General features: G+C 35.9%; 1 protein-coding gene across 1 annotated transcript; it reads left to right on the top strand.

Moving 5' to 3' along the window:
- Positions 1 to 2,945: 2,945 nt before the first annotated feature.
- Positions 2,946 to 3,887, top strand: LOC123306271. The gene has a single exon (XM_044888179.1). The coding sequence runs from the start codon at positions 2,946 to 2,948 to the stop codon at positions 3,885 to 3,887; it is 942 nt and encodes a 313-aa protein (XP_044744114.1).
- Positions 3,888 to 21,568: the final 17,681 nt, after the last annotated feature.

Raw genomic sequence — 21,568 nt, 5'->3', positions numbered from 1 at the left:
AGAAGATGAAAACAATGATTCTAGTATTCTTTATTTTTCTCCATTAGGTAGTCCCTCATCAACGAGTTATTTTCATTTTTTCTATGCTGTTTTCATTATTCCGAAATCAAAATTGGGCCTAGGATGAATAGGATGATTCCAAAATTTCGGCATATATTGAATAAAAAGGACTATATATCGTTCATTTGATAAGATTCAGTGAAATAACATGCAAGTGTCTCATTGTAAAAAAGCGACAGCTCAGTTTCATAGGAAGGGACTGATTTCATGTTGAAAATCTTACTATACTTTCAGACTATGAAGCAGCGATATGCTAGGGGTGGAATCAGAACTGAATATAATGAAACAATTCCTCTGCAATGAGTTATGTGTAATTAATTCATCGATTTCACTCTTATACCATATGCAATTCATAGAAAAGAGACACTCTGATCTTGATTCCTGAAAAGTCAAAACAACTATGTTTTGAAGAGAGGACAAACCTGGAGAATAGCGGTGGTCTCGAAAATTCGAATAATTCTGACATTTGATGTCAAAGTATATATTCTTATATACTCGAAATTGCAAATAATCGAATATCTCTTCACTTTGGAGTGAAAAGGAAACAAAAATCTATGCAAATTGTGGTTATTATACTTGAATTTTTATTGAATAAATGAGTGATGCTGATTCATCCCCGTCATATTTTTTGATCATCTAGTCAACTAAATGATATGTCCGTGACGAAATTCCCCTCCTCAATATTGTTCTTCTATCGAGCAAAATGGCTCAGAGAGCAGAACTTCGAGATCTTGAGGAGTAATTCTTGGTTCATAAATATTTCTACCTAACTCAACTCTTCTTCTACCAGCGTTTTCAACTCCTGATATCATAATGCATCGATCCGAACGCCTACTAGATGAAATGAGATGGAAAGTTTTCTCGGTTATAATATTTCCATCTTCGAACATTTCGTACGAGTAGTTTTCAGATTTCGACACCATATTGAAAACGAAGCGTTTTGATTGAGTCGCTAGAAATATCCAATGTACACGAGGAGAGAGCACACAAACTGGATCGATCAATTGTTCTAGAATAGCATCAAAGTGGTCAATAGTAGAGCGTTTGCGCTGCTGCAATCCCAAGCACTGAGCAACACTTCAGCTGCGATGGTTTATATACCGAATCGCTGTCGGGAGCTTGTCGTAGTTATCCCCACTACTCGAACAACTTTTGGCCTTGTCTAAAAGTCCACCGCAGTTCATAATTAGTCGGTGCAGTCTGAGATAGAAATTTTATTCTATTATTATCGCCACTTGAGAAGATGAAAACAATGATACTAGTATTCTTTATTTTTCTCCATTATGTAGTTCCTCATCAACGAGTTATTTTCATTTTTTCAATGCTGTTTTCATTATTTCAAAATCAAAATTGGGCCTAGGATGAATAGGATGATTCCAAAATTTCGGCATATATTGAATAAGAAGGACTATATATCGTTCATTTGATAAGATTCGGTGAAATTACATGCAAGTGTCTCATTGTAAAAAAGCGACAGCTCAGTTTCATAGGAAGGGACTGATTTCATGTTGAAAATCTTACCATACTTTCAGACTATCAAGCAGCGATATGCTAAGGGTGGAATCAGAACTGAATCTAATGAAACAATTCCTCTGCAATGAGTTATGTGTAATTAATTCATCGATTTCACTCTTATACCATATGCAATTCATAGAAAAGAGACACTCTGATCTTGATTCCTGAAAAGTCAAAACAACAATGTTTTGAAGAGAGGACAAACCTGGAGAATAGCAGTGGTCTCGAAAATTCGAATAATTCTGACATTTGATGTCAAAGTATATATTCTTATATACTCGAAATTGCAAATAATCGAATATCACTTCACTTTGGAGTGAAAAGGAAACAAAAATCTATGCAAATTGTGGTTATTTGACTTGAATTTTTATTGAATAAATGAGTGATGGTGATTCATCCTCGTCCAATTTTTTGATCATCTAGTCAACTAAATGATATGTCCGTGATGAAATTTCCCTCCTCAATATTGTTCTTGTATCGAGCAAAATGGCTCAGAGAGCAGAACTTCGAGATCTTGAGGAGTAATTCTTGGTTCATAAATATTTTACCTAACTCAACTCTTCTTCTACCAGCGTTTTCAACTCCTGATATCATAATGCGTCGATCCGAACGCCTACTAGATGAAATGAGATGGAAAGTCTTCTCACTTATAATATTTCCATCTTCGAACATTTCGTACGAGTAGTTTTCAGATTTCGACGCCATATTGAAAACGAAGCGTTTTGATTGAGTCGCTAGAAATATCCAATATACACGAGGAGAGAGCACACAAACTGGACGATCGACCAACTCAATTGTTCTAGAATAGCATCAAAGTGGTCAATAGTAGAGCGTTTGCGCTGCTGCAATCCCAAGCACTGAGCAACACTTAAGCTGCGATGGTTTATATACCGAATCGCTGTCGGGAGCTTGTCGTAGTTATCCCCACTACTCGAACAACTTTTGGCCTTGTCTAAGAGTCCACCGCACTTCATATTTAGTCGGTGCAGTCTGAGATAGAATTTTTATTCTATTATTATCGCCACTTGAGAAGATGAAAACAATGATACTAGTATTCTTTATTTTTCTCCATTAGGTAGTTCCTCATCAACGAGTTATTTTCATTTTTTCTATGCTGTTTTCATTATTTCAAAATCAAAATTGGGCCTAGGATGAATAGGATGATTCCAAAATTTCGGCATATATTGAATAAGAAGGACTATATCGTCGTCGTGCGCAACACATGACGGACGTCTCGTTGTTGTGCTCTTCAAAGAAGTGAATATATCGTGGAAATATTGAATAACAAATTTCAACTTCCATATAATTCGATACAAGTTCTGTGGATACTCGTATTTTTGTTGGAGAAACTCTTATACTCGTCTCCTACAATGAAAATTTGTGGAAAGTGTACTAATTCTCTCACTGGAAAGTCGCCAGGTCTGCAATGTGGCGGTGCATGCAAGCAGTTTTTCCATGCGAACAATCGATGCTCTGATGTGACGAAAAACCAACTGTCTTTAATAAACAATCTTCCCGGTGGAAACTGGTTGTGCGTCAAATGCCGATCAATGAGGGATATAACAGATTTACCTGTCGAATCAGATGGGGAGGACATCGACGGCGATCGCACTGAAGTCGCGGGTATCGAGAATCTAACGAAGATAATGGCAGACTTGAATAGGAATGTACGCGAACTACGTACATCTGTGGAATTCTGCTCGGGCAAGATCACCGACTTCGAGAAGAAATTGTCGAAATTGGATGACACGATTAAACTTACTAATCAGTTAAAGAAGGAAAATGAATCAATGAAAAAGGAAATCTCCGACCTGAATCATCGTATGAACAAGTTAGAGCAACACTCGAGAGAGAATAACATAGAAATAATGGATGTACCTGAGAAAAAAAATGAGAACTTGTTTGAGATAATGACTAAGATTATCTCTTATGTGAATCACGAAGTGCGGCCTGAAGGACTGGACTTCATAACTAGAGTACCAACCAAGTTAACAAATAAACCCAAGAACATCGTTGTCAAATTTAGATCAAAAATTGAGAAGCAAAACTTCTTAGCAGCTGTTAAATTGAAACGTACTGAACAGGGAGGTAAACAAGGGTTCAAAATTGATAATGTTTCCCCAAGATGCTTCATCAACGAACATCTCACAACAGTAAATAAAATACTTTATAAAAGTGCTAGAGAAGCGGCTCATAACAACAATTTTAAATATGTCTGGGTTCAGAATGGAAACATACTCGCACGAAAAGATGACACCTCAAAGATCTTACACATAATGAGTGAATCTGATTTGAAGATGATAACAAAATAGCTTTCCTAACAAATGTAAGCTAACATGAAATATCTGAAGTACACGGATCACTATGTCTCTAAGTATTGCCTATCAAAATGTTCGTGGATTACGAACTAAATTGTGTACTTTCAAACTGAATGTCATATCTAATTTTCATGATATAATTTTTATAACGGAATCATGGCTAAATGATACTGTGGTTAACTCCGAATTAATTGATGAGAGCCAATACTCAATCTTCCGCAGAGATCGTAGCTCTGCATCTTCTTTCAAGAAGGAGGGTGGCGGAGTATTCATTGCGGTGAGAAATAGTCTAAGACCTGAAGTGCTGGTGAACTTTAATAGTGAAGCGGAGGATGTATGGGTTAAGGTTAGGTTAAATAACATAAGGATGTATTTGTGCTGTGTCTATCTACCACCGGGCGATGAACTTGCTACTGCTTCATTTCTCTCCAAACTTGAATTGAATAAATTGACCATCAAGGATAATATTTTGTTGATGTGTGGTGATTTCAACTGCCCTTCCGTCAGATGGGTAAGTCAGAATGACAGAGACAATATATTGGTTGCAACTAATGTTGATGTATATTCTTCCCGTATAGTTGATACATTTTGTTTCATGGAACTAGTTCAATTCAATAATGTATTAAATAAAAATGGGAAACTGCTTGATCTCGTTTTGTGTACTGAAAATAATGTTGGTCATTTGATGAAAAATGAAAACCCATTTGTAAGGGAGGATGAATACCATCCCTCGCTAGAATTTACTTTTAATGTTAAAACTACACATTATTTAGAAAACAGAGCGAACTTATTCACGTTCAACTTTAAGAAAGCCAACTACGATTTGATAAATGAAAGGTTTGAAGCGGTAGATTGGGTTGATGTTCTCCGGGGTGATGTGAATCTCAGGGTGGATATTTTTTATCAAATTGTGAACGATATTGTGGGAGAGAGTGTTCCTCAGACAAAAAGAAATAAAAAATTTCCTCTTTTTTTCTCCATGAAAACTATTAAACTAATCAAAACAAAACAAAGAATTCATAAAAAGTGGAAGAAATATCAGAACTTGGATGATTTTCGTCATTTCAGAAACTTGAGATCACTATGTAAAAAACTTATATTTTTGGATCACAAGTATTATTTGGAAAGGATAGAGGATGAGGTTACTATTTGTCCGAAAAAATTTTTTAGGCATGTTGCTCGTAAGAATAAAAATTCTCGTTTTCCTGTCGAGATGAATCTCGGGCGTGAAAGAGGCAATAACTCGGGGGACATAGCTGAGCTCTTTGCTAAATTTTTTCATGGGGTTTATGAAACTGCGGAAGATCAGGGTAGTTCAGCTTTTGAATGCACTCAAAATTTATATAGTAGTGATTACCTGACGAGTGTGGTTTTCGAATTGGACGAAGTAATGGGTGCATTAAGATCTGTTGATGTCTCTAAAGGCACTGGACCTGACGGTATTCCTCCAATATTGCTGAAAAGTTGTGCACAATCTTTAGCCCTCCCTCTACTCCACATTTTTAATTTTTCCTTGAGTACTGCAACATTTCCGGAACAGTGGAAGATCTCATCTATAACTCCAGTACATAAAAGCGGCCCGATTAATGAAATTAAAAACTATAGGCCAATAAGCATAATATCCATTATCCCAAAAATTTTTGAGTCGTTGGTTTATAAATATATTTATAATCATACTAAGAATATGATAATCGATCAACAACATGGTTTTCAAAAAGGAAAGACCATCGAAACTAATCTTTTGACATTTACTGAGTATCTTCAGAGAACCATGGACCAACAAACTCAGGTTGATGTTATTTGTACGGACTTTAAGAAGGCCTTTGATAAAATAAGTCATGCGAAATTGCTTCGGAGGCTCGCTGAAGTGGGTATATGCGGGGATCTTTTAAGATGGATTTCCTCCTATATAAGTAGGAGGTCTCAATTTGTGACAATAAATGGCGTTCGATCTGCCACATTTTGTAATACTTCAGGGGTGCCCCAGGGTTCTCACCTGGGACCACTCTTTTTTATTATATATTTAAACACTATAGGAAAATGTTTCAGAAATTGCATTTTTCTGTTGTATGCCGACGACCTAAAATTTTTCAGAGGAGTTAAAGGAATGGAGGATATTATTCTGATACAGCAGGACATTGATAGATTATTAAATTATTGTGCAGAGAATAATCTTTTCCTGAATTATAACAAATGCCACAAGGTTATTTTTAGTAGAAATGTACAACTTATAGAGCATCAATACACCATGGCGGATTATTCTCTTTCGCAGGTAGACCATATTAAGGATTTAGGGGTAACGTTTGACAGAAAGCTCTTATTCGATCAGCATGTCGAAAATCTTCTACGGGATGTCAATAGGTTGCTCGGATACGTTCTTCGGCACTGTAGAACTTTTAAAAATAATAAAACATTTTTGGTGTTATATTACTCGTATATTTATAGTCGACTGAATTTCGCATCAACAATTTGGAATCCTCAATACAAATGCTATATAGAGAGAATTGAGAGAATACAAAACAAATTTCTCAGATTCCTAGCCTTCAAGAATAATATCGTCTATAGTAATCATGAGTACTCACATATCCGGGAGAAATTTGGTATAATGGACCTAAGAAATCGTCGACAAATGGCTGACATTACTATTCTGTATAAAATTGTCAATGGTATATTTCGTGTACCGGATATATTGCAGTCAATTCCGTTCAGAGTCCCTGATATTAGATTGAGAAATAGAGACACATTTTATGCTCCTTTTCGAAGGACGAACAGTGCACAGAATGCTCCAATTTTTAGGATGATCACTGCATATAATAACATTTGCATTGACTTGGACATCTTCAATATAACACTTAAAAATCTGAAGCGAAGTCTCAGGAATACTCTTTCATAAAGCAAAAACAACTCTATTGTTCCTTTTACTTGTGATAGTTTGAAGCGATGTATTTGTAGTTTTTAATAGGTGAATACTGTTCTGTGGGCTAAGCCTGTTTGTATTCCTTGTAAGCATTAAATAAATAAATAAATAAATAAATAAATAAATAAACTATATATCGTTCATTTGATAAGATTCAGTGAAATTACATGCAAGTGTCTCATTGTAAAAAAGCGACAGCTCAGTTTCATAGGAAGGGACTGATTTCATGTTGAAAATCTTACCATACTTTCAGACTATCAAGCAGCGATATGCTAAGGGTGGAATCAGAACTGAATCTAATGAAACAATTCCTCTGCAATGAGTTATGTGTAATTAATTCATCGATTTCACTCTTATATCATATGCAATTCATAGAAAAGAGACACTCTGATCTTGATTCCTGAAAAGTCAAAACAACAATGTTTTGAAGAGAGGACAAACCTGGAGAATAGCAGTGGTCTCGAAAATTCGAATAATTCTGACATTTGATGTCAAAGTATATATTCTTATATACTCGAAATTGCAAATAATCGAATATCACTTCACTTTGGAGTCAAAAGGAAACAAAAATCTATGCAAATTGTGGTTATTATACTTGAATTTTTATTGAATAAATGAGTGATGGTGATTCATCCTCGTCCAATTTTTTGATCATCTAGTCAACTAAATGATATGTCCGTGATGAAATTCCCCTCCTCAATATTGTTCTTGTATCGAGCTTTTGCTCGATACAAGAGCTCAGAGAGCTCAGAGAGCAGAACTTCGAAATCTTGAGGAGTAATTCTTGGTTCATAAATATTTATACCTAACTCAACTCTTCTTCTACCAGCGTTCTCAACTCCTGATATCATAATGCATCGATCCGAACGCCTACTAGATGAAATGAGATGGAAAGTCTTCTCGGTTATAATATTTCCATCTTCGAACATTTCGTACGAGCAGTTTTCAGATTTCGACGTCATATTGAAAACGAAGCGTTTTGATTGAGTCGCTAGAAATATCCAATGTACACGAGGAGAGAGCACACAAACTGGACGATCGACCAACTCAATTGTTCTAGAATAGCATCAAAGTGGTCAATAGTAGAGCGTTTGCGCTGCTGCAATCCCAAGCACTGAGCAACACTTAAGCTGCGATGGTTTATATACCGAATCGCTGTCGGGAGCTTGTCGTAGTTATCCCCACTACTCGAACAACTTTTGGTCTTGTCAAAGAGTCCACCGCATTTCATAATTAGTCGGTGCAGTCTGAGATAGAATTTTTATTCTATTATTATCGCCACTTGAGAAGATGAAAACAATGATACTAGTATTCTTTATTTTTCTCCATTATGTAGTTCCTCATCAAAGAGTTATTTTCATTTTTTCTATGCTGTTTTCATTATTCCAAAATCAAAATTGGGCCTAGGATAAATAGGATGATTCCAAAATTTCGGCATATATTGAATAAGAAGGACTATATATCGTTCATTTGATAAAATTCAGTGAAATTACATGCAAGTGTCTCATTGTAAAAAAGCGACAGCTCAGTTTCATAGGAAGGGACTGATTTCATGTTGAAAATCTTACCATACTTTCAGACTATCAAGCAGCGATATGCTAAGGGTGGAATCAGAACTGAATCTAATGAAACAATTCCTATGCAATGAGTTATGTGTAATTAATTCATCGATTTCATTCTTATACCATATGCAATTCATAGAAAAGAGACACTCTGATCTCGATTCCTGAAAAGTCAAAACTACTATGTTTTGAAGAGAGGACAAACCTGGAGAATAGCAGTGGTCTCGAAAATTCGAATATTTCTGACATTTGATGTCAAAGTATATATTCTTATATACTCGAAATTGCAAATAATCGAATATCACTCCACTTTGGAGTGAAAAGGAAACAAAAATCTATGCAAATTGTGGTTATTATACTTGAATTTTTATTGAATAAATGAGTGATGGTGATTCATCCTCGTCCAATTTTTTGATCATCTAGTCAACTAAATGATATGTCCGTGATGAAATTCCCCTCCTCAATATTGTTCTTGTATCGAGAAAAATGGCTCAGAGATCAGAACTTCGAGATCTTGAGGAGTAATTCTTGGTTCATAAATATTTCTACCTAACTCAACTCTTCTTCTACCAGCGTTTTCAACTCCTGATATCATAATGCATCGATCCGAACGCCTACTAGATGAAATGAGATCGAAAGTCTTCTCGGTTATAATATTTCCATCTTCGAACATTTCGTACGAGTAGTTTTCAGATTTCGACGCCATATTGAAAACGAAGCGTTTTGATTGAGTCGCTAGAAATATCCAATGTACACGAGGAGAGAGCACACAAACTGGACGATCGACCAACTCAATTGTTCTAGAATAGCATCAAAGTGGTCAATAGTAGAGCGTTTGCGCTGCTACAATCACAAGCACTGAGTAACACTTAAGCTGCGATGGTTTATATACCGAATCGCTGTCGGGAGCTTGTCGTAGTTATCCCCACTACTCGAACAACTTTTGGCCTTGTCTAAGAGTCCACCGCAGTTCATAATAAGTCGGTGCAGTCTGAGATAGAATTTTTATTCTATTATTATCGCCACTTGGGAAGATGAAAATAATGATACTAGTAGTCCCTCATCAACGAGTTATTTTCATTTTTTCTATGATGTTTTCATTATTCCAAAATCAAAATTGGGCCTAGGATGAATAGGATGATTCCAAAATTTCGGCATATATTGAATAAGAAGGACTATATATCGTTCATTTGATAAGATTCAGTGAAATTACATGCAAGTGTCTCATTGTAAAAAAGCGATAGCTCAGTTTCATAGGAAGGGACTGATTTCATGTTGAGAATCTTACCATACTTTCAGACTATGAAGCAGCGATATGCTAAGGGTGGAATCAGAACTGAATATAATGAAACAATTCCTCTGCAATGAGTTATGTGTAATTAATTCATCGATTTCACTCTTATACCATATGCAATTCATAGAAAAGAGACACTCTGATCTTGATTCCTGAAAAGTCAAAACAACTATGTTTTGAAGAGAGGACAAACCTGGAGAATAGCAGTGGTCTCGAAAATTCGAATATTTCTGACATTTGATGTCAAAGTATATATTCTTATATACACGAAATTGCAAATAATCGAATATCACTTCACTTTGGAGTGAAAAGGAAACAAAAATCTATGCAAATTGTGGTTATTATACTTGAATTTTTATTGAATAAATGAGTGATGCTGATTCATCCTCGTCCTATTTTTTGATCATCTAGTCAACTAAATGATATGTCCGTGATGAAATTCCCCTCCTCAATATTGTTCTTCTATCGAGCAAAATGGCTCAGAGAGCAGAACTTCGAGATCTTGAGGAGTAATTCTTGGTTCATAAATATTTCTACCTAACTCAACTCTTCTTCTACCAGCGTTTTCAACTCCTGACATCATAATGCATCGATCCGAACGCCTACTAAATGAAATGAGATGGAAAGTCTTCTCGGTTATAATATTTCCATCTTCGAACATTTCGTACGAGTAGTTTTCAGATTTCGACGCCATATTGAAAACGAAGCGTTTTGATTGAGTCGCTAGAAATATCCAATGTACACGAGGAGAGAGCACACAAACTGGACGATCGACCAACTCAATTGTTCTAGAATAGCACAAAGTGGTCAATAGTAGAGCGTTTGCGCTGCTGCAATCCCAAGCACTGAGCAACACTTAAGCTGCGATGGTTTATATACCGAATCGCTGTCGGGGGCTTGTCGTAGTTATCCCCACTACTCGAACAACTTTTGGCCTTGTCTAAGAGTCCACCGCAGTTCATAATTAGTCGGTGCAGTCTGAGATAGAATTTTTATTCTATTATTATCGCCACTTGAGAAGATGAAAACAATGATACTAGTATTCTTTATTCTTCTCCATTATGTAGTTCCTCATCAACGAGTTATTTTCATTCTTTCTATGCTGTTTTCATTATTCCAAAATCAAAATTGGGCCTAGGATGAATAGGATAATTCCAAAATTTCGGCATATATTGAATAAAAAGGACTATATATCGTTCATTTGATAAGATTCAGCTAAATTACAAGCAAGTGTCTCATTGTAAAAAAGCGACAGCTCAGTTTCATAGGAAGGGACTGATTTCATGTTGAAAATCTTACCATACTTTCAGACTATCAAGCAGCGATATGCTAAGGGTGGAATCAGAACTGAATCTAATGAAACAATTCCTCTGCAATGAGTTATGTGTAATTAATTCATCGATTTCACTCTTATACCATATGCAATTCATAGAAAAGAGACACTCTGATCTTGATTCCTGAAAAGTCAAAACAACTATGTTTTGAAGAGAGGACAAACCTGGAGAATAGCAGTGGTCTCGAAAATTCGAATATTTCTGACATTTGATGTCAAAGTATATATTCTTATATACTCGAAATTGCAAATAATCGAATATCACTTCACTTCGGAGTGAAAAGGAAACAAACATCTATGTAAATTGTGGTTATTATACTCGAATTTTTATTGAATAAATGAGTGATGCTGATTCATCCTCGTCCAATTTTTTGATCATCTAGTCAACTAAATGATATGTCCGTGATGAAATTCCCCTCCTCAATATTGTTCTTGTATCGAGCAAAATGGCTCAGAGAGCAGAACTTCGAGATCTTGAGGAGTAATTCTTGGTTCATAAATATTTCTACCTAACTCAACTCTTCTTCTATCAGCGTTTTCAACTCCTGATATCATAATGCATCGATCCGAACGCTTACTAGATGAAATGAGATGGAAAGTCTTCTCGGTTATAATATTTCCATCTTCGAACATTTCGAACGAGTAGTTTTCAGATTTCGACGCCATTTTGAAAACGAAGCGTTTTGATTGAGTCGTTAGAAATATCCAATGTACACGAGGAGAGAGCACACAAACTGGACGATCGACCAACTCAATTGTTCTAGAATAGCATCAAAGTGGTCAATAGTAGAACGTTTGCGCTGCTGCAATCCCAAGCACTGAGCAACACTTAAGCTGCGATGGTTTATATACCGAATCGCTATCGGGAGCTTGTCGTAGTTATTCCCACTACTCGAACAACTTTTGGCCTTGTCTAAGAGTCCACCGCAGTTCATAATTAGTCGGTGCAGTCTGAGATAGAATTTTTATTCTATTATTATCGCCACTTGAGAAGATGAAAACAATGATACTAGTATTCTTTATTTTTCTCCATTATGTATTCCCTCATCAACGAGTTATTTTCATTTTTTCCATGCTGTTTTCATTATTCCAAAATCAAAATTGGGCCTAGGATGAATAGGATGATTCCAAAATTTCGGCATATATTGAATAAAAAGGACTATATATCGTTCATTCGATAAGATTCAGTGAAATTACATGCAAGTGTCTGATTGTAAAAAAGCGACAGCTCAGTTTCATAGGAAGGGACTGATTTCATGTTGAAAATCTTACCATACTTTCAGACTATCAAGCAGCGATATGCTAAGGGTGGAATCAGAACTGAATCTAATGAAACAATTCCTCTGCAATGAGTTATGTGTAATTAATTCATCGATTTCACTCTTATACCATATGCAATTCATAGAAAAGAGACACTCTGATCTTGATTCCTGAAAAGTCAAAACAACAATGTTTTGAAGAGAGGACAAACCTGGAGAATAGCAGTGGTCTCGAAAATTCGAATATTTCTGACATTTGATGTGAAAGTATATATTCTTATATACTCGAAATTGCAAATAATCGAATATCACTTCACTTTGGAGTGAAAAGGAAACAAAAATCTATGCAAATTGTGGTTATTATACTTGAATTTTTATTGAATAAATGAGTGATGGTGATTCATCCTCGTCCAATTTTTTGATCATCTAGTCAACTAAATGATATGTCCGTGATGAAATTCCCCTCCTCAATATTGTTCTTGTATCGAGCAAAATGGCTCAGAGAGCAGAACTTCGAGATCTTGAGGAGTAATTCTTGGTTCATAAATATTTCTACCTAACTCAACTCTTCTTCTACCAGCGTTTTCAACTCCTGATATCATAATGCATCGATCCGAACGCCTACTAGATGAAATGAGATGGAAAGTCTTCTCGGTTATAATATTTCCATCTTCGAACATTTCGTACGAGTAGTTTTCAGATTTCGACGCCATATTGAAAACGAAGCGTTTTGATTGAGTCGCTAGAAATATCCAATGTACACGAGGAGAGAGCACACAAACTGGACGATCGACCAACTCAATTGTTCTAGAATAGCATCAAAGTGGTCAATAGTAGAGCGTTTGCGCTGCTGCAATCCCAAGCACTGAGCAACACTTAAGCTACGATGGTTTATATACCGAATCGCTGTCGGGAGCTTGTCGTAGTTATCCCCACTACTCGAACAACTTTTGGCCTTGTCTAAGAGTCCACCGCAGTTCATAATTAGTCGGTGCAGTCTGAGATAGAATTTTTATTCTATTATTATCGCCACTTGAGAAGATGAAAACAATGATACTAGTATTCTTTATTTTTCTCCATTATGTAGTCCCTCATCAACGAGTTATTTTCATTTTTTCTATGCTGTTTTCATTATTCCAAAATCAAAATTGGGCCTAGGATGAATAGGATGATTCCAAAATTTCGGCATATATTGAATAAAAAGGACTATATATCGTTCATTTGATAAGATTCAGCTAAATTACAAGCAAGTGTCTCATTGTAAAAATGCGACAGCTCAGTTTCATAGGAAGGGACTGATTTCATGTTGAAAATCTTACCATACTTTCAGACTATCAAGCAGCGATATGCTAAGGGTGGAATCAGAACTGAATCTAATGAAACAATTCCTCTGCAATGAGTTATGTGTAATTAATTCATCGATTTCACTCTTATACCATATGCAATTCATAGAAAAGAGACACTCTGATCTCGATTCCTGAAAAGTCAAAACAACTATGTTTTGAAGAGAGGACAAACCTGGAGAATAGCAGTGGTCTCGAAAATTCGAATATTTCTGACATTTGATGTCAAAGTATATATTCTTATATACTCGAAATTGCAAATAATCGAATATCACTTCACTTCGGAGTGAAAAGGAAACAAACATCTATGTAAATTGTGGTTATTATACTCGAATTTTTATTGAATAAATGAGTGATGCTGATTCATCCTCGTCCAATTTTTTGATCATCTAGTCAACTAAATGATATGTCCGTGATGAAATTCCCCTCCTCAATATTGTTCTTGTATCGAGCAAAATGGCTCAGAGAGCAGAACTTCGAGATCTTGAGGAGTAATTCTTGGTTCATAAATATTTCTACCTAACTCAACTCTTCTTCTATCAGCGTTTTCAACTCCTGATATCATAATGCATCGATCCGAACGCTTACTAGATGAAATGAGATGGAAAGTCTTCTCGGTTATAATATTTCCATCTTCGAACATTTCGTACGAGTAGTTTTCAGATTTCGACGCCATTTTGAAAAAGAAGCGTTTTGATTGAGTCGTTAGAAATATCCAATGTACACGAGGAGAGAGCACACAAACTGGACGATCGACCAACTCAATTGTTCTAGAATAGCATCAAAGTGGTCAATAGTAGAGCGTTTGCGCTGCTGCAATCCCAAGCACTGAGCAACACTTAAGCTGCGATGGTTTATATACCGAATCGCTATCGGGAGCTTGTCGTAGTTATCCCCACTACTCGAACAACTTTTGGCCTTGTCTAAGAGTCCACCGCAGTTCATAATTAGTCGGTGCAGTCTGAGATAGAATTTTTATTCTATTATTATCGCCACTTGAGAAGATGAAAACAATGATACTAGTATTCTTTATTTTTCTCCATTATGTATTCCCTCATCAACGAGTTATTTTCATTTTTTCTATGCTGTTTTCATTATTCCAAAATCAAAATTGGGCCTAGGATGAATAGGATGATTCCAAAATTTCGGCATATATTGAATAAAAAGGACTATATATCGTTCATTCGATAAGATTCAGTGAAATTACATGCAAGTGTCTCATTGTAAAAAAGCGACAGCTCAGTTTCATAGGAAGGGACTGATTTCATGTTGAAAATCTTACCATACTTTCAGACTATCAAGCAGCGATATGCTAAGGGTGGAATCAGAACTGAATCTAATGAAACAATTCCTCTGCAATGAGTTATGTGTAATTAATTCATCGATTTCACTCTTATACCATATGCAATTCATAGAAAAGAGACACTCTGATCTTGATTCCTGAAAAGTCAAAACAACAATGTTTTGAAGAGAGGACAAACCTGGAGAATAGCAGTGGTCTCGAAAATTCGAATATTTCTGACATTTGATGTGAAAGTATATATTCTTATATACTCGAAATTGCAAATAATCGAATATCACTTCACTTTGGAGTGAAAAGGAAACAAAAATCTATGCAAATTGTGGTTATTATACTTGAATTTTTATTGAATAAATGAGTGATGGTGATTCATCCTCGTCCAATTTTTTGATCATCTAGTCAACTAAATGATATGTCCGTGATGAAATTCCCCTCCTCAATATTGTTCTTGTATCGAGCAAAATGGCTCAGAGAGCAGAACTTCGAGATCTTGAGGAGTAATTCTTGGTTCATAAATATTTCTACCTAACTCAACTCTTCTTCTACCAGCGTTTTCAACTCCTAATATCATAATGCATCGATCCGAACGCCTACTAGATGAAATGAGATGGAAAGTCTTCTCGGTTATAATATTTCCATCTTCGAACATTTCGTACGAGTAGTTTTCAGATTTCGACGCCATATTGAAAACGAAGCGTTTTGATTGAGTCGTTAGAAATATCCAATGTACACGAGGAGAGAGCACACAAACTGGACGATCGACCAACTCAATTGTTCTAGAATAGCATCAAAGTGGTCAATAGTAGAGCGTTTGCGCTGCTGCAATCCCAAGCACTGAGCAACACTTAAGCTACGATGGTTTATATACCGAATCGCTGTCGGGAGCTTGTCGTAGTTATCCCCACTACTCGAACAACTTTTGGCCTTGTCTAAGAGTCCACTGCAGTTCATAATTAGTCGGTGCAGTCTGAGATAGAATTTTTATTCTATTATTATCGCCACTTGAGAAGATGAAAACAATGATACTAGTATTCTTTATTTTTCTCCATTATGTAGTCCCTCATCAACGAGTTATTTTCATTTTTTCTATGCTGTTTTCATTATTCCAAAATCAAAATTGGGCCTAGGATGAATAGGATGATTCCAAAATTTCGGCATATATCTAATGAGAAGGACTATATATCGTTCATTTGATAAGATTCAGTGAAATTACATGCAAGTGTCTCATTGTGAAAAAGCGACAGCTCAGTTTCATAGGAAGGGACTGATTTCATGTTGAAAATCTTACCATACTTTCAGACTATCAAGCAGCGATATGCTAAGGGTGGAATCAGAACTGAATCTAATGAAACAATTCCTCTGCAATGAGTTATGTGTAATTAATTCATCGATTTCACTATTATACCATATGCAATTCATAGAAAAGAGACACTCTGATCTTGATTCCTGAAAAGTCAAAACAACAATGTTTTGAAGAGAGGACAAACCTGGAGAATAGCAGTGGTCTCGAAAATTCGAATATTTCTGACATTTGATGTGAAAGTATATATTCTTATATACTCGAAATTGCAAATAATCGAATATCACTTCACTTTGGAGTGAAAAGGAAACAAAAATCTATGCAAATTGTGGTTATTATACTTGAATTTTTATTGAATAAATGAGTGATGGTGATTCATCCTCGTCCAATTTTTTGATCATCTAGTCAACTAAATGATATGTCCGTGATGAAATTCCCCTCCTCAATATTGTTCTTGTATCGAGCAAAATGGCTCAGAGAGCAGAACTTCGAGATCTTGAGGAGTAATTCTTGGTTCATAAATATTTCTACCTAACTCAACTCTTCTTCTACCAGCGTTTTCAACTCCTGATATCATAATGCATCGATCCGAACGCCTACTAGATGAAATGAGATGGAAAGTCTTCTCGGTTATAATATTTCCATCTTCGAACATTTCGTACGAGTAGTTTTCAGATTTCGACGCCATATTGAAAACGAAGCGTTTTGATTGAGTCGCTAGAAATATCCAATGTACACGAGGAGAGAGCACACAAACTGGACGATCGACCAACTCAATTGTTCTAGAATAGCATCAAAGTGGTCAATAGTAGAGCGTTTGCGCTGCTGCAATCCCAAGCACTGAGCAACACTTAAGCTACGATGGTTTATATACCGAATCGCTGTCGGGAGCTTGTCGTAGTTATCCCCACTACTCGAACAACTTTTGGCCTTGTCTAAGAGTCCACCGCAGTTCATAATTAGTCGGTGCAGTCTGAGATAGAATTTTTATTCTATTATTATCGCCACTTGAGAAGATGAAAACAATGATACTAGTATTCTTTATTTTTCTCCATTATGTAGTCCCTCATCAACGAGTTATTTTCATTTTTTCTATGCTGTTTTCATTATTCCAAAATCAAAATTGGGCCTAGGATGAATAGGATGATTCCAAAATTTCGGCATATATTGAATAAAAAGGACTATATATCGTTCATTTGATAAGATTCAGCTAAATTACAAGCAAGTGTCTCATTGTAAAAATGCGACAGCTCAGTTTCATAGGAAGGGACTGATTTCATGTTGAAAATCTTACCATACTTTCAGACTATCAAGCAGCGATATGCTAAGGGTGGAATCAGAACTGAATCTAATGAAACAATTCCTCTGCAATGAGTTATGTGTAATTAATTCATCGATTTCACTCTTATACCATATGCAATTCATAGAAAAGAGACACTCTGATCTCGATTCCTGAAAAGTCAAAACAACTATGTTTTGAAGAGAGGACAAACCTGGAGAATAGCAGTGGTCTCGAAAATTCGAATATTTCTGACATTTGATGTCAAAGTATATATTCTTATATACTCGAAATTGCAAATAATCGAATATCACTTCACTTCGGAGTGAAAAGGAAACAAACATCTATGTAAATTGTGGTTATTATACTCGAATTTTTATTGAATAAATGAGTGATGCTGATTCATCCTCGTCCAATTTTTTGATCATCTAGTCAACTAAATGATATGTCCGTGATGAAATTCCCCTCCTCAATATTGTTCTTGTATCGAGCAAAATGGCTCAGAGAGCAGAACTTCGAGATCTTGAGGAGTAATTCTTGGTTCATAAATATTTCTACCTAACTCAACTCTTCTTCTATCAGCGTTTTCAACTCCTGATATCATAATGCATCGATCCGAACGCTTACTAGATGAAATGAGATGGAAAGTCTTCTCGGTTATAATATTTCCATCTTCGAACATTTCGTACGAGTAGTTTTCAGATTTCGACGCCATTTTGAAAAAGAAGCGTTTTGATTGAGTCGTTAGAAATATCCAATGTACACGAGGAGAGAGCACACAAACTGGACGATCGACCAACTCAATTGTTCTAGAATAGCATCAAAGTGGTCAATAGTAGAGCGTTTGCGCTGCTGCAATCCCAAGCACTGAGCAACACTTAAGCTGCGATGGTTTATATACCGAATCGCTATCGGGAGCTTGTCGTAGTTATCCCCACTACTCGAACAACTTTTGGCCTTGTCTAAGAGTCCACCGCAGTTCATAATTAGTCGGTGCAGTCTGAGATAGAATTTTTATTCTATTATTATCGCCACTTGAGAAGATGAAAACAATGATACTAGTATTCTTTATTTTTCTCCATTATGTATTCCCTCATCAACGAGTTATTTTCATTTTTTCTATGCTGTTTTCATTATTCCAAAATCAAAATTGGGCCTAGGATGAATAGGATGATTCCAAAATTTCGGCATATATTGAATAAAAAGGACTATATATCGTTCATTCGATAAGATTCAGTGAAATTACATGCAAGTGTCTGATTGTAAAAAAGCGACAGCTCAGTTTCATAGGAAGGGACTGATTTCATGTTGAAAATCTTACCATACTTTCAGACTATCAAGCAGCGATATGCTAAGGGTGGAATCAGAACTGAATCTAATGAAACAATTCCTCTGCAATGAGTTATGTGTAATTAATTCATCGATTTCACTCTTATACCATATGCAATTCATAGAAAAGAGACACTCTGATCTTGATTCCTGAAAAGTCAAAACAACAATGTTTTGAAGAGAGGACAAACCTGGAGAATAGCAGTGGTCTCGAAAATTCGAATATTTCTGACATTTGATGTGAAAGTATATATTCTTATATACTCGAAATTGCAAATAATCGAATATCACTTCACTTTGGAGTGAAAAGGAAACAAAAATCTATGCAAATTGTGGTTATTATACTTGAATTTTTATTGAATAAATGAGTGATGGTGATTCATCCTCGTCCAATTTTTTGATCATCTAGTCAACTAAATGATATGTCCGTGATGAAATTCCCCTCCTCAATATTGTTCTTGTATCGAGCAAAATGGCTCAGAGAGCAGAACTTCGAGATCTTGAGGAGTAATTCTTGGTTCATAAATATTTCTACCTAACTCAACTCTTCTTCTACCAGCGTTTTCAACTCCTGATATCATAATGCATCGATCCGAACGCCTACTAGATGAAATGAGATGGAAAGTCTTCTCGGTTATAATATTTCCATCTTCGAACATTTCGTACGAGTAGTTTTCAGATTTCGACGCCATATTGAAAACGAAGCGTTTTGATTGAGTCGTTAGAAATATCCAATGTACACGAGGAGAGAGCACACAAACTGGACGATCGACCAACTCAATTGTTCTAGAATAGCATCAAAGTGGTCAATAGTAGAGCGTTTGCGCTGCTGCAATCCCAAGCACTGAGCAACACTTAAGCTACGATGGTTTATATACCGAATCGCTGTCGGGAGCTTGTCGTAGTTATCCCCACTACTCGAACAACTTTTGGCCTTGTCTAAGAGTCCACTGCAGTTCATAATTAGTCGGTGCAGTCTGAGATAGAATTTTTATTCTATTATTATCGCCACTTGAGAAGATGAAAACAATGATACTAGTATTCTTTATTTTTCTCCATTATGTAGTCCCTCATCAACGAGTTATTTTCATTTTTTCTATGCTGTTTTCATTATTCCAAAATCAAAATTGGGCCTAGGATGAATAGGATGATTCCAAAATTTCGGCATATATCTAATGAGAAGGACTATATATCGTTCATTTGATAAGATTCAGTGAAATTACATGCAAGTGTCTCATTGTGAAAAAGCGACAGCTCAGTTTCATAGGAAGGGACTGATTTCATGTTGAAAATCTTACCATACTTTCAGACTATCAAGCAGCGATATGCTAAGGGTGGAATCAGAACTGAATCTAATGAAACAATTCCTCTGCAATGAGTTATGTGTAATTAATTCATCGATTTCACTATTATACCATATGCAATTCATAAAAAAGAGACACTCTGATCTTGATTCCTGAAAAGTCAAAACAACAATGTTTTGAAGAGAGGACAAACCTGGAGAATAGCAGTGGTCTCGAAAATTCGAATATTTCTGACATTTGATGTCAAAGTATATATTCTTATATACTCGAAATTGCAAATAATCGAATATCACTTCACTTTGGAGTGAAAAGGAAACAAAAATCTATGCAAATTGTGGTTATTATACTTGAATTTTTATTGAATGAATGAGTGATGCTGATTCATCCTCGTCATATTTTTTGATCATCTGGTCAACTAAATGATATGTCCGTGATGAAATTCCCCTCCTCAATATTGTTCTTGTATCGAGCAAAATGGCTCAGAGAGCAGAACTTCGAGATCTTGAGGAGTAATTCTTGGTTCATAAATATTTCTACCTAACTCAACTCTTCTTCTACCAGCGTTTTCAACTCCTGATATCATAATGCATCGATCCGAACGCCTACTAGATGAAATGAGATGGAAAGTCTTCTCGGTTATAATATTTCCATCTTCGAACATTTCGTACGAGTAGTTTTCAGATTTCGGCGCCATATTGAAAACGAAGCGTTTTGATTGAGTCGCTAGAAATATCCAATGTACACGAGGAGAGAGCACACAAACTGGACGATCGACCAAATCAATTGTTCTAGAATAGCATCAAAGTGGTCAATAGTAGAGCGTTTGCGCTGCTGCAATCCCAAGCACTGAGCAACACTTAAGCTGCGATGGTTTATATACCGAATCGCTGTCGGGAGCTTGTCGTAGTTATCCCCACTACTCGAACAACTTTTGGCCTTGTCTAAGAGTCCACCGCAGTTCATAATTAGTCGGTGCAGTCTGAGATAGAATTTTTATTCTATTATTATCGCCACTTAAGAAGATGAAAACAATGATACTAGTATTCTTTATTTTTCTCCATTATGTAGTCCCTCATCAACGAGTTATTTTCATTTTTTCTATGCTGTTTTCATTATTCCAAAATCAAAATTGGTCCTAGGATGAATAGGATGATTCCAAAATTTCGGCATATATTGAATAAAAAGGACTATATATCGTTCATTTGATAAGATTCAGTGAAATTACATGCAAGTGTCTCATTGTAAAAAGGCGACAGCTCAGTTTCATAGGAAGAGACTGATTTCATGTTGAAAATCTTACCATACTTTCAGACTATGAAGCAGCGATATGCTAAGGGTGGAATCAGAACTGAATATAATGAAACAATTCCTCTGCAATGAGTTATGTGTAATTAATTCATCGATTTCACTCTTATACCATAAGCAATTCATAGAAAAGAGACACTCTGATCTGGA

The sequence above is a fragment of the Coccinella septempunctata genome, chromosome 1 (assembly GCF_907165205.1).
Source record: "Coccinella septempunctata chromosome 1, icCocSept1.1, whole genome shotgun sequence".
Lineage (NCBI taxonomy): Eukaryota > Metazoa > Arthropoda > Insecta > Coleoptera > Coccinellidae > Coccinella > Coccinella septempunctata.
Note: the sequence above shows the minus strand (reverse complement) of the source record. Positions and strands in the feature narration are given on the sequence as shown.

Bases quoted from the DNA above. Each gene is read 5' to 3' on its own strand.
- LOC123306271 (XM_044888179.1), top strand. From the start codon at position 2,946: ATGAAAATTTGTGGAAAGTGTACTAATTCTCTCACTGGAAAGTCGCCA.